This window comes from Haliaeetus leucocephalus, unplaced genomic scaffold, assembly GCF_000737465.1.
Source record: "Haliaeetus leucocephalus isolate CR32 unplaced genomic scaffold, Haliaeetus_leucocephalus-4.0 Scaffold656, whole genome shotgun sequence".
Classification (NCBI taxonomy): Eukaryota; Metazoa; Chordata; class Aves; order Accipitriformes; family Accipitridae; genus Haliaeetus; species Haliaeetus leucocephalus.
Window position 1 is genome coordinate 8,864,027 of NW_010973092.1, and position 12,864 is coordinate 8,876,890.

Genomic DNA, 12,864 nt, shown 5'->3' on the forward strand with positions numbered 1-12,864 from the left:
ATTGAAACAAGGGAGTTAAAACTGAAAACAAATTTCAACCTGAGATGCTGGTTCATTACCAGCAAATTGATGGAGCTCTACGTTTACTTGCTAGCATAATTTACCAATTGTATGAGATGTAAGCAGGCACAGTGGTAACATTGGCTAATTTTATGCTCAACGTGAAATCTTATAGCTGGTCAGATGGATACCATAAGAAATAATTAAAGTCATTAGAAATAATGGGCTACAGCTGCAGTAATACATGCTATATTCTCAGTCCAGAGGTTTCTAAGCAAAATTAAATTAACTCATGTTACCACACTGTTGCATCATATGCTCCTCACCTCCTGAGAGTAAACTTCTCATTCCATTTCCATGCTGCAAGCAAAGTTTGTGCCCCACACAGAAAAATCCCACTGGGGATGAGAAAATCTGAAGCTTGAGGCCATTCCTTCTAGTAATAAAAATTTAAAAGTGGCAGCAATAGGTCCCCAGCTCACGTTAACTCCTTTCACATGTTGAGGATCATCCCTCTGCTTCATGGCTGCAGCCTTTGGTACCAGCCATGAATTGCAAGTCCTGTTTGCATCAATGCTGGACCCAGGCAAATATTTTTCCCCCCTGAACTATATGCATTAAACTTTATTTTTTTAAGGAAATTATGTCCACTTTATTGGAAGCACGTCAGCAGCCCCTAGCTGCTGGTGGTACTGCCTTCGCATCTATAATATCCTCTCTTCTCCCCAAATTCAAAAGGCTGTTCATAATAGTAAGGAAAACGACACATTATCCTGGAAAGGGTGAGGAGAGGGACATGAAGGAAATAATCATCCATGGTACTGGAGTGATTAATGTGACTGTTTATGATGAAGGAAATGAAAACTAGAAATCTGGGTAAGTAATGATCTTTCCAAGAGAATGACTTTCACTGAAACCACAATACAAACTCATATGCTGCCCTCCTTTAAATTACTGCTGAAGTTTTCAAAGCAAAGCAGGGATGGCACTGAAAATTTTGCTCCCTCGTTGATTCCCAGGAGCACAGAATTTCCATCGGTAGCAGGAGAGGGGTTCACTGCGAGATGCAGACATGCCGTCACCTGTCTTTAAAATGTGAGATGCTTCGGTGATAGGTTTGAGTAAAAGGGCTTAAGAGGCACATTTAGCACTGTCCATTAAGCATGGTGAGCTGGAGAAAGGCTTCCCCTGCATACATCATCTTGCGCATTGATATGCAGGCTGAGTGTGCTCAGTGGGAGGAACAAGACTTAACAGTATTTTTGATGAAGGTAAGAGCCTAATATTGCAGCTTTGGAAAGATCAGTTATCCATCTGCCAGCCATCTATCTTTGGCTACGGTACTTACCTGGCCTCCGTTATTACAGTATGTAACCACTTCACAACCACTAATATATTTATCTTTTCATCCTCCCTGTGGAGTTGGGAAGTGCTATTACCTCTGTTGCAGAACTAAGAACTGAGATTAAGGGTCAGATTTGTTATGGCGTTTAGGTGCTCAATGGGATTTTCAAAAGTACCTAACACCCGTTGTAATGAGTGGAACCTGGGTACTTTGATAGTTCTGAAAATCCTGTTACGTGTGTCCTTTCTTTTAAAATTTGGGACTTACATAACACCCTGGGATCCATAGGAGAGGTTCCCATGTTGTGGGTCATCACCCAGACAGGAGACTGTCTCTTCATCCACCTATAGGAGACTGTAGGTGGGACAGGAGCAATTTTATGGCTATAGCTTATCTCGGTCCTGAATTCAGCAAGCTTTAACTCCGCTTGCCCAGCTCTGTGAGAGAGGTCAGAATCCGGTCCTGGAAATATTGGAACAAAAATAAGCAGCACCCATGGTCAATAAAAAGGGCTTATGTGCCAATTGCTGGGATGGAAAATTCAAGAGCAGGAGCAAATAATGAAACAATCTATATTCATGCAGCCACCTTTCCAGCCTACTGCTGTAAGTACGGGCTTACACCTAACCGGGAGATGTGAATCCTGCTGAAAGCTCCAGAGTATCACACTGGAAAACAAATGTTGATTTTGAACAAATTATCTGTTCTTTGCTAAATCATTTTCTTTTGTTATTAGTCTCCAAATTGGTTCTGCTCTGGAAGACAGAATTAGGTTTAAAAGCAGAGTGTCTCTTAAACACTTGCTTCAAATGAAAGTATTCAGTAAACATTACTCAAACCCCCTAGAGCATAAACTCCTCAACTGCTCTCTCTGGCTTTGCATAGATTTTTCAGCTCCTGGTTTAAAGACAGGTGTCTCAGGGATTCATTCAGGATATCAGAAAATAATCAAATTAAATCCCTTACAATCATATGACCCTCAAATGCCAAGGAAAATGTTATTAAGACCTTTCTGTCCTCATTTACAGTAGCATAAATTGGGACAAAAGTCCCATGCGAACAGATAGAGTTACACCAATATCGAACATGTAGGAGAGAGAAAAGTCAGACTCCAAACCCACCGGCACAAGTACAAAACCATGTGGGCTGCAAGCCCAAGTTTCTCATCATTGGAAGAGCTGCACTTTGCTGTTATAGTATTTGCACTCATTTCCATAGTTTTAAGGTTCTTAAAAAAACCCCTGGGCTTCAAAATGATATTTTTAACATTAAAGGAATGGGGTTTGGTTAATTCAGCATGTCAGCAAGATTGCAGCTGTCTGAGCTAGTGATTTAGGATGACAGAGTGGGGGTCAGCTCAGCTAACTTTAAAAAACACGTGGTGCTGCGGGGAGCGGGGTGGGTTACGGAGCAGCAGCAAAGCCCCGGCGTTGTGTGCTTGTCCCACCTTATGCCATGGACTACTGGGAGGTGGTGGAGAGGGTCCTCTGTGCCTCCATGAGGCAAGAAGCTTTGCAGGGATTAGGATGTGTCTAATTGCATGGGTTTTCATCACTGTTTGTAAGATGCTGTTATCCTGCCTGTAGTTTTTCATTGGGTGGAGGAGGGAGAACAACTCGGTCACTTTGTTAGATAGGAGAACAGAATAAAACTTTGGGACAATGGTATCTGATAGACTCCCAGGTACCTGGTAGCTTGTTCAAAGCATCCATTTAACTTGGTTTGATGTTACGGGGACCTGTGTGCACAGGGGAAGGTATGCAAGGAGAAGGTCCCTCTTGATCTCCCCCACCATGGGAAGACATTCACTGATTTCCCAGCTCTCCACCCTTTCCAGCAAAGCACTGGTGTGGGACTGGGAGGCTGCTCAGGTACAGGGCAGGAATTGAGAGCTGCTGCTGCTGCAAATGAGTGCATTTGCACTCTGGTGTCTGAACACTGTTTTGTACTTACAAGATTTATTTCTCAGTGGGCAGAAGAGCTACAAGATTAACAGATGAACAAATATACTGAGACAGCCAAGACATCAAAGAAACTGAAGAGTCACTAAGATGCTGGAGAGCCGAAGAGTCACCTGGCCATGGTTCTTAGGAATTATTTTATCCTGAGATTAGCTCAGCCATCTTGGGGTTTGGACACATCCTCTGGTGAATTTAGCCACAGTGACTTAAGACATTACTGGCCCTCAGCTCTCTGCTTCTCCTCTGGAGGAGCCTGCCTCTTGACTGGAGGCAGCGGGAAGGTATATGTGCCTGCATCCCAGCCACCGCAGCTCAGATCCTGGGGGCTTAGTGCAAGCAGACTGTCCTTCATTTTTCGGGGTAGATACCAGCTTGTGAGCTGCACCGCCAAGGATGAGAGCGTACTGTAACCCTGGGCAGAAATCTCCAGGGAGAATGTGGGGCACACAGCGTGTTAAGCCACCGTAATGAAAGCCACCAGAGCGCATGTGCCAGAGCCCTAGAGCTGTGTGCTGTGGTTATTTTTACCATAAAGAAATTCTAAAAGATATTGGAAAGGCAGTTATTGTGATTGGAAGGTCAGAGGAAATCATATGCCAGGTAGCACTTTTAATGTCAATCATTCTTTGCAAGCTTTTTCTCCTCCATGCAATCTGCAATTCAATCAGGGGGGGAAAAAGTGAGTAGCACTAGTCTTAACCTTAGGTTTCTTGTACAGGAACCAGCCACGGGGTGATACCAGTGGAGGGATCAGAAGAAGGTTTATGTAAGATGTAGCTTCCCTGCAGAGAGCAAACAAAAAGCAGCTCAGAAAGATTGTGCAGAGGCTGCTAACCATGAGACCATGCTCATTCCTCGGGCTGTGTATGCCTCAGTTCTTCCCTGAAATGTAGATTTAGTTGAGTCAGCTAGGAAATTATGGATGAGTTCAGGGTCTTGAGGGAAAGGTATTCGAAAAGCAGCAATATGAAGACACCAACAAGAGGGAAGGTCGTAACTTGAAAAGTGCCACACAGAGCGAACCTTGCCTTTGCTTTATTGAACTGTTGGCTGCAATAAATACAGCTGAATTCCCTCGGTCTCCTGTAATGTTGTCTCAGTACCAGCAGGAGTCCATTTAAGAACACACTTACTTGCACAAATGATTACATATGAAGAGCAGAGAAACAGCTAAAGTGCCACTGCAGTAATGCAAGCAAATCCTAAAAGCTGCCCAAGTAAGCTTGGTGGTTGTGTGCTGCCCTGTGCTTCGGTTTTGTTAGTGCTGCCCGCCCAAAGCAGTCTAAGCAGAGGGCTTTCTGTTCCAGTCTGCCTGCCTGCTTCACCTGGGGAGATCATAGTCTAGATTTTGTGACGGTACAGTAAATAAATGGTGATAAAATCAACTAAGAGGATATTCCCAAAGAGGGAGAATTGGGTTTTATTATCATTTTCAATACAGAAAGTAATAAGAGCCTGTATTATAAAGAAGAGAAGAGACAAGTATAATAAAAGAACTATGAATGGATAATCAGCAAGGAAGACTGAACCTTGCACTTCTACATCTTACAGCATTAACCCTAATTGCCTGAACTAAAAGGTTTGGCTGTGTTAGTGCTATAACAGGGTTGTCAGATCCCTGTGTGGTGTATCCATGGTTAGGAGGGGTTGAAGCACTGCAGAGGGGGGCATGGCTGTGAGCAGTGGGATGTGAGCGTAGGACTGGAGGCCGGGAATTTGGGGGTCTTCAGCCTGGTTGTTTTCATCGGTATCCTTATGTCCCTAAACCCTTCCAGACCTCACATTATAGAGAGTCAGGAGAACTAATTTGTTCCTACTTGCAAAGTGGTTTGAGGAAGAAAAGTGCTTGCACTCTCTGTGTAGGTATACTGCTTTGCTAATATCCCCCATTAGCACTGATTAGGTAGAAATCTGAACTTGCATATGAGCAAGCTGATCATGGGGGAAACTTTACTGCACCTTGCATCTTGACCCAGCATAGCAAAGTTGATACGAAATCTTAGTAGATTGGATTTGTGATGTGTTATTCTTCCCACTGACCAAACCAGGCGTGGATCTGAACATCAGTAGGTCCTAAGGTGCCGTGCAATGGGCAGTCAGGCCGTGCAAGACGACAGCCTGAGACCGAGCGTGCACATTCAATGCACCGTGCTCTGTAACTCCCCTTTCTGTTACAGACTGGAGTCGCCTACGCGCGCGCTGGTGATGGAGGCTCCAAAAGGCATCGAGATCAACGCCGAGGCCGGCAGCTTGAAAGCCACGTGCAGGACAGAGCTCAGGCTGGAGTCCAAAGACGGAGAGGTAAGCGAAGGGCATCAAGCGCGGCAGCAAAAACAAACCAAGCCACAGATCTCCTGCAGATTTGTAACCTTCTGAGTCACCGAGATGCTGCATTTGAAAGACTGGTGTGAAAGCACTGGTGCAGCAGGCCTTCCTAGCTTAGTTTCTGCTAGCAGTGATTGAACATATCATATGCAAACGAGACTCACTCTGTGGCAAAGGCTGGCTGATTCATTATTTTTAAAGTGCTTGGATAATAGCATCTGTTGTTCAAGCAGATTTATGTGGCTGTAAAATACCCAGTGCTCCTAAATTCTTTGTTTCCTTGTCACTTTAAAACAAGATTTACTTGGCCAACATAATTAAATCTTTTATCATACATTTTACTATAAGAAGAGCTTAATTCATTGGCATTGATCTGAAAAGCTTTTGTAGCTGACGTTTTCATTTTGGAAAGAAAGGGAACATTAGAAGACACAGGTTGTTGCCCTAGGGAAACTTCCAAAGGGGGAGAGAGAATAACTAAAACTGGTAACACAGAACAAAAGTAAAATAGGTGTTGAGTTAAACCTCTTGTGGTGTCTCAAAAATACGTGGGCACATGGTCCTCATCCCCTCCTCCTGGCACAATGATGGAAGACACCAAAGGACGTGACTGAGGAGCTCCTGCTGGGGAACCCACCGAGAGCCTTGGCAGGGGGAGCTTCCCATTGAACGCAAACCTCCCAGCAATAGGGCCCCAACACAAGCTAATGTTTTCCTGTCTTAGTGTCAGGTGTAATAAATAGAATGGGATTTTTATTGCAATTCCTGTTATTTCTAAACATTTGCATTTTAAGACATTCCGAACCCAGACCACAGGTGTTAACAAAAAAACTCTCAAAAATAGAAAAAAACCCCTACCTAAAATACTACAATTTAAATCCAAGGCATTTCACTACTGCAAGCAGTTGCCTTAATGTTTTTAACACTAAGTTGCTTTTAAAATGCATATATTGACCTGTCTCTGGAGAACAGATTGTTGGATACTAAAACTGGAGACTCTTACTGTAATTGCAAGATAAGAGCAAATACTGTCAGTCGCCCTGTCATATTCTGGTGTGCAGGTTATCTTACTGTGCTCTTCTCAGTGATGTTAGAGCACTCCCCTGTAGCTGCCATGTGTCTAAGAGCTGCCACATGTTCACTTTTATGTTCTGTTTTATAAGGAGAAATTCAGGTCTGTTACAGCATTTCAGTTATTTTTAATATACATAAAAGTGTTACACATATACATAAAATATACATAAAAGTCAGTGCTGTGAGCCTGCAAGCATAACTGGCAGTGGGATCACAGTGCCAGAAGTCCCAGTGGAGGAGCGGAGTCGTTGTGTGGACGTGAACCATACACGCTCCCCACCTAGCAGTGGGGTGCCTCTGGTTGGGTTAACTATGAGCTATGAGCCACAAAGACACGGTGGGTAGATTAGCAGAAACAAACTGGAGGTCTTGGGTGGCTCATGATAAAGGCAGATAATATGCTCCCCCAGATTTGTATCTGACCTTCCCATCCTAATACCTACCCAGTTTGTGTATCAGCTGAGTTGTCCGAAGGAAGCTTCTTTAAACACAAGATCAAAAATAACAGCTCTCCACTAATTCTCTCTCTTTTTCTCTCTTTCCCCACCTCTGACTTCAGATAACGTTGAATTCTGCAAAAATCAAACTACCTAACTTGCCTCAAGGATCTTCCTCTTCTGCAGGGTCCAGGCAAAAAATCTACGAGCTCTGTGTGTGTCCCAATGGGAGGTTATTTCTGTCTCAGGCAGGCACTAGCTCGACCTGCCAGATAAATACAAGCGTCTGCTTTTGAGAGACAATCTGCAGTGGGGCATCGCAGGCAGCACAAAAGCCAGTTCTGGTCTCACAGATTGCAGCTGCCAACTATTTTTATTAGAACACAGAAAGCCTATCAAAGACTTTTTTTGTGTGTGCGCGCGCGTGTGTGTGAATATATATATAAAAATATATATATAAAATATATATATCCTCTGTGTAAAATGATGTTTCAGTACAAGGAATCCCAGGGTGACCCTGTTACATTTGTGTAGCATTTCTTTTTTCCCACACCAAATTTTACTGGTACAATCTGCTGAATTGGATTTGATGCTCCCCTGGTCCCTTCTGTATTAATATAGTCTAATGATCGCCCCTTGGTTCTGATCGTGTTCTCAGGGCATTGGGGTTGCTGGCTGGGCAAGACCCTGGAACCAACGTAGACCCACCAACATACAAAGGGGAGAGAAGCATCTCTGATTATTTTTGCACCATTAAATCAGTGGCATGAAAAAAAAAAAAACCAAACCAACAAAACAGCCAGATGTGCTGTACTGATCACCTAAGAGTGATCCAAGATACCTAAGGTTAAATTAACACTCTTTCATTTTCACCTGACGCATGGCTCCCTGATGGGAGAGATGGATTGCACTTGGCCAGTAGAAAAGTCCAGATCTTCTTGCTGGAATAATCGTGTATTTTTCTGAAGGGGTTTGAGACTTGCCTGTGCATGGGCAAGGATGCCTTGTGCTATTCAGATGTGACACATCAGCTCTAACCCTAGCCTAAAGTCATCTCTGTGCTAACAAAACTGGCATTGCATTTAGTTCTTGGAAGGAAAGAAGTTGTGAAAGTTGGACTAAATAGAAAAATCTTGAACCTCCTTAATTAGCAGGTGTCTTGGATCACCCTACACACTCTCCATTAGCACCTTTAACTTTGAAAAGATTTGGTGTGAAGGTGTGAAGATTTAAGATTTGGACATTGCCTATCAATACCTACAGAAAGAGAGAAAATTACCTATTCTACCCATAGAAACAGGGAAATTCATACAAATTAGGTGTGTAATGTAGATGCTATGCCAGAGTTTTTGTCACCTTTCTTTTCAGGATATACAGTCCAAGGTCACTTAGATTTGGTGGAGACTGCAAATATCAGAGATGCTGACAAAGAAACAGACCTTTTTAAGGATTTATAAAGATTGTAACAAAGCCAGATTACTGGAAAGCAAGGGTTTTGGATGCTAGTTCCTCTAGAATTTGAGCCCCAAAAACTCAGTGGTTGAATCTTCTCATGGTTGCATTTTTCCTTATTTTAAAGTCTAGAGTCATTTACGGGCAGGATAAAACATGAAATCTGATCTGGTAACATTACATCCACTGTTCAAGTTTTTGAAAAATAACAAGAAAAGCCCAGATCATTGAATTCTGACCCATAATTGCATCCACATGCATATAAAAATCCTTGAAAAAAATATACCAATTACAGCAAAAGTATCCAAGTCACAGTAAATCTCACAAGGACAGCAAGGTTTCTAAGCCACTGAGATACTTTTGAAAATATTACCTCATGTGCAAATATGATAGATCTGTGCCCATCCCTAGTGATATCTAAGCAAGGCTGGTATTCTTCAAGCAATCTTCAAGATAAAACGTAGCTGACAGAAATCTTTACAAATAATTTAGCCCATTCCTTTTTTACAGATTTCCACATATTTTCTTGTGGTCTGGAGAGTACCAGGGTTTGGTTTTTTAATTTTTTTTTTAAATGAACAATTCTGGCTTAATCCAAAACTGACTGGACTCAAAGGAAAGATTTCTATGGAGTTTAGATTAGATGTGTTGCTGCCTAACAAAGCAGCACTTCCATAAAATTTATTCCTGAAAGAGGATTGAACGATCTATTTTTATTTCAGTAATGCTTTCCGATTAATTAACGAATTCAAACTATTTGTTAATGAACGATTCCTGTAATTATTATGTCTTGAGTCAACATTTGAATGCAAAGGGTCACCCAGGATAACAATTGTATTGGGACACAGGACTATACCATCTCTGTTCAAAGAGGGGAATTGTGCCTATGCCTTAAGTCAATGCACTCAGCAAGGAGAAGCACATCATATTTATCTTGTTATTAAAACTAGTTTATTTGGGGGGAGGGACAGGAGGGTGTCTTGGGAACTGGTTGTGCAAATTAAAACAGATATTAATGAAATGCATTAAGACTGTAGGGGCACCTAGAGTGATACAGACTTTTTTTTTTACCATTTTAAATATAGCAAAATACTGTGTACGTTACCTCTGGGACCACAACTGAAGTCCCATTCATAGTCCTACATTTACTGTAGAATTTTTTTTTCCCTGTTTCATTTAATACCAATCACAAACCTTATAGCAAGCACGGCCCAGCTCATAAACAAATCCCATCTGAGCAGTTGTGAAGACACATGCTGCAGGAGGAGTACCCTGTACAGAAAACGAGTCGCTTTAACTTTTCCGTCCCTGAGAGTATTTATGTTGGTGAGAAAGGCAAGGACTGACCCAGCAGGGATGCTGCATCCATTTCCATGCTCCGCTCCCAAGAGGCCGGTGGCTCAGTCCTCATCCCAGTGCACCCTTTGGCTGCTCTGCTGAGGATTTCCGTCCCAGCAAATTAATTTTGAGTGGCTGGTCTTCTCAGCTGGGGTCTTGGATGAGGTTATCACCTTCTCGTATCACGAAGGCCGTGAAACTGCTTAAGGACATTCAGCGATTTATTTTGGTATGAATTTCCCCGGGGGAGCTGTTAGGGAGCAACCTTACACATCCGTGCCATCCCTGCAGATGCTTCTCCGAGGTGAACAAAGGGTACCCGAATTACGTCTACACAAAGGAATTCTAGTTGCTTCAATGCATTTCACAATCATGTTTCCATCTTAAGCATAAAATTATACGTTGTGTTGAAAGACGAGGAATTGTTGCTAGAAGGATTGAACCCGTATAGAGACTTGTAAATCATTTGAGCCCCACTTGACTTTTAAGACAGCAGTTTAGATGGTGCTGCCTGCGCTTGTGTTGGCCGCATGATTAGTCCCCTGCTGTTCAGTGAGTGGCAAACCAGAGCAAACAGGACTGTGTGTCCGAGATCCTGGGCGGGGAAAAAGAGCATCTTGTTTAAAAAGCAGCATGCAAACACATCCAGCTATCTCGTACTTTGTTGTTGGGGGCTTTTGCGGAGTGACTGACTCACCTGTTGGGCAGGACGAACGCAGGAGAGTCCATTTTCCTCCTGCCTTGCCCAGAAACCCCTCACAGTTGCTGTACCTGTACGGGTTGGTTCTCCCTGAGTCCATTTAAATTAGAGCCTCCCTGGCTGGAATTTCACGCGTATGCTCTACCTGCCATCGATAAAATGCTGAAAACGAAGAAGGGTTTGTGTATTTCTTTGTGAATCGGGCCTGCAGTTTAGTTCAATTGAGCATTTGCTATTGGGGGACGTGGCATTTATCTCAAACCAGAGTTTAGTTTTACCTCCCAACGCTAAGGCAAAGCTGGGGTGGATGGTGAATTGATTTCTGCTGAGCTCAGTGGAAGAGACGCCGATGACTTCGTGGCCTGAGCTGGGACAGGAGCTGGACAGGTGACATTTCAGGGCACCGAGGGCAGTGGAAACACTGCCAGCCCTTGGGGTGGCTGCGGGACCGAACCCTGCCTCGGCACCGCGTGCAGGTCTGCATTGCAGCTGCGAGCACTAAAACCCCACTGAGATGCTCATCAAGGGACTCTGATACTAACGTCAGTACACCTTAGGCAACCGTGAATGCTGCAGGATTCATAAATGAGTTTATGTATTGTAACTCTTAACTTTATAGGGCTTCAGGACTTTGTTAAATTTGCTTTAAATGCGACACTTCAGTAAGCAGTCAGGAAAATGACTGTCAGTGCTCACCTGTACGCCAGTACCTTATCCATTTATAGTATATGATCCCTCTGCTGGCATAGGTGAGTTAGGATGTTTTTTCTAAAGCAAAAAGACTTTGCAATTAGCAAAAGCAGAGATCCTGATACTGACTCTACAACTGTATCCGTTCTCCAAGTTTCCTTGTGGGTTTTTGGGGGTTGGGTTTTTTTTTAGTTACACTTTTTGAAGTATGTTACCCAGTAGTCAGTGAAATGGGTAGCTTAAGAGTACAAAGAAATGTTAACACAAAAGGAAGTCATCAGAAGGGGAAGCCGGTAACTATGTATAAGGCCTCTCCTAGGTATATGTTTTTAGAAAACTAAGCATGTGCCAGAGTGATTTGTATTCGGTTATCTCAGTCATGTGCTGTCAAACAGCTGGATTTTAAGAGGGGGTTTTTTTCTCCTTTAATCATAAATGTCACATTGCACAAACAAAAAAGTTTAAGGCATAAGCCTAAAAATACCATCTGCGATATACGGTATAGCAAAATGATGTCTAAATAAAAAACCCCTCCCTAGAAATTGCTCCAAGGTTAAAGAGAGATTCCTGTAAACTTGTGAAGATGTCGGGTTAGTTCACATCATACCTAGTTTGCAAATACAGATGTTCTTAAAGGAAGTTAGCTTTTGTTGTCATAAGATGCGCGCACACACACCCATATACACACACACACTTACGTACGCTTGCTTACAACGAAAGCCAATTTTCTTTTATCTGTTGTTATGGCTTTAAGTTTCACATTGCAAAAGAGAGTGAGACAAAGACCAAAGACTTAGAGAAATTCATCCCTTCTCTGATTGCCCTCATGCTTGAAATGAGTTAACTTTAATGGTGCTTTTTTGAACTGGGCAGGAAAAATACAGGTTTATCGTAAAGCTGCATTTGAGAGAGTAAAATGGCAGGAAGACTCTCACTTCGTTAGTGGGCAGAAAAGGAAATAATGTCAAAAATCTTTAAATATGTGCAGGCAAGGTTACCTGAAATGTGAAATGTGAAGAAATAGCCCAGAACGTTAAAAGACATCATCCTGGGCTGAAAGTATAAATAAACTGAGTAAATGCTACTGGCTGTTCACTTACCTGCACTCAAGCATTAGCAGATCAGGAACTCCAGTAGCTGCTCAGTGAAGAAGAGTAACTGTGCCATAATGATTTCATTTTAAAAGTGCATACAGTAAAAACAAAAAAAGTTAGAGGCTGTGCTCTTTTTTCTTTTTTTTTTATGGCTGACATTTTAAATTTTGAAATGTCATCATCCAGAATTCACCCCAGCAAGCGCAGGGCACGTTCCTGCGAAGCTTTGCCAAGCACTGGATTGGTGCTTTTTGAATGTGAAAATACCAGCCTTTTTATTGCCATTGCTGTTGAGGAAGGCAGTCTTGGCAATATTTCCATTTTCCCCATTTTAACCTTTTTCCTCAGTTCTGAAATTGCTGTGTAATATTTGGGTAGCTGGTGTCCTGCCACACAGGGGGCTGCAAGCAGGTGGCCAGCAGCCCCTGAATCCCCATCGTGTCACTTC

The 12,864-nt window shown here is 42.8% G+C and overlaps 1 protein-coding gene across 1 annotated transcript in view; it reads left to right on the forward strand.

Moving 5' to 3' along the window:
* Positions 1 to 7,598, forward strand: part of SGCD (sarcoglycan, delta (35kDa dystrophin-associated glycoprotein)) — a 210,791-nt gene extending 203,193 nt beyond the window's left edge. Inside the window, exons 7-8 of the mRNA XM_010578986.1 lie at positions 5,484 to 5,607; positions 7,265 to 7,598. Of these exons, the coding sequence (XP_010577288.1) occupies positions 5,484 to 5,607; positions 7,265 to 7,438 (298 nt within the window). The 3' untranslated portion in view covers positions 7,439 to 7,598. The remainder of the gene's footprint in view (positions 1 to 5,483; positions 5,608 to 7,264) is intronic.
* Positions 7,599 to 12,864: the final 5,266 nt, after the last annotated feature.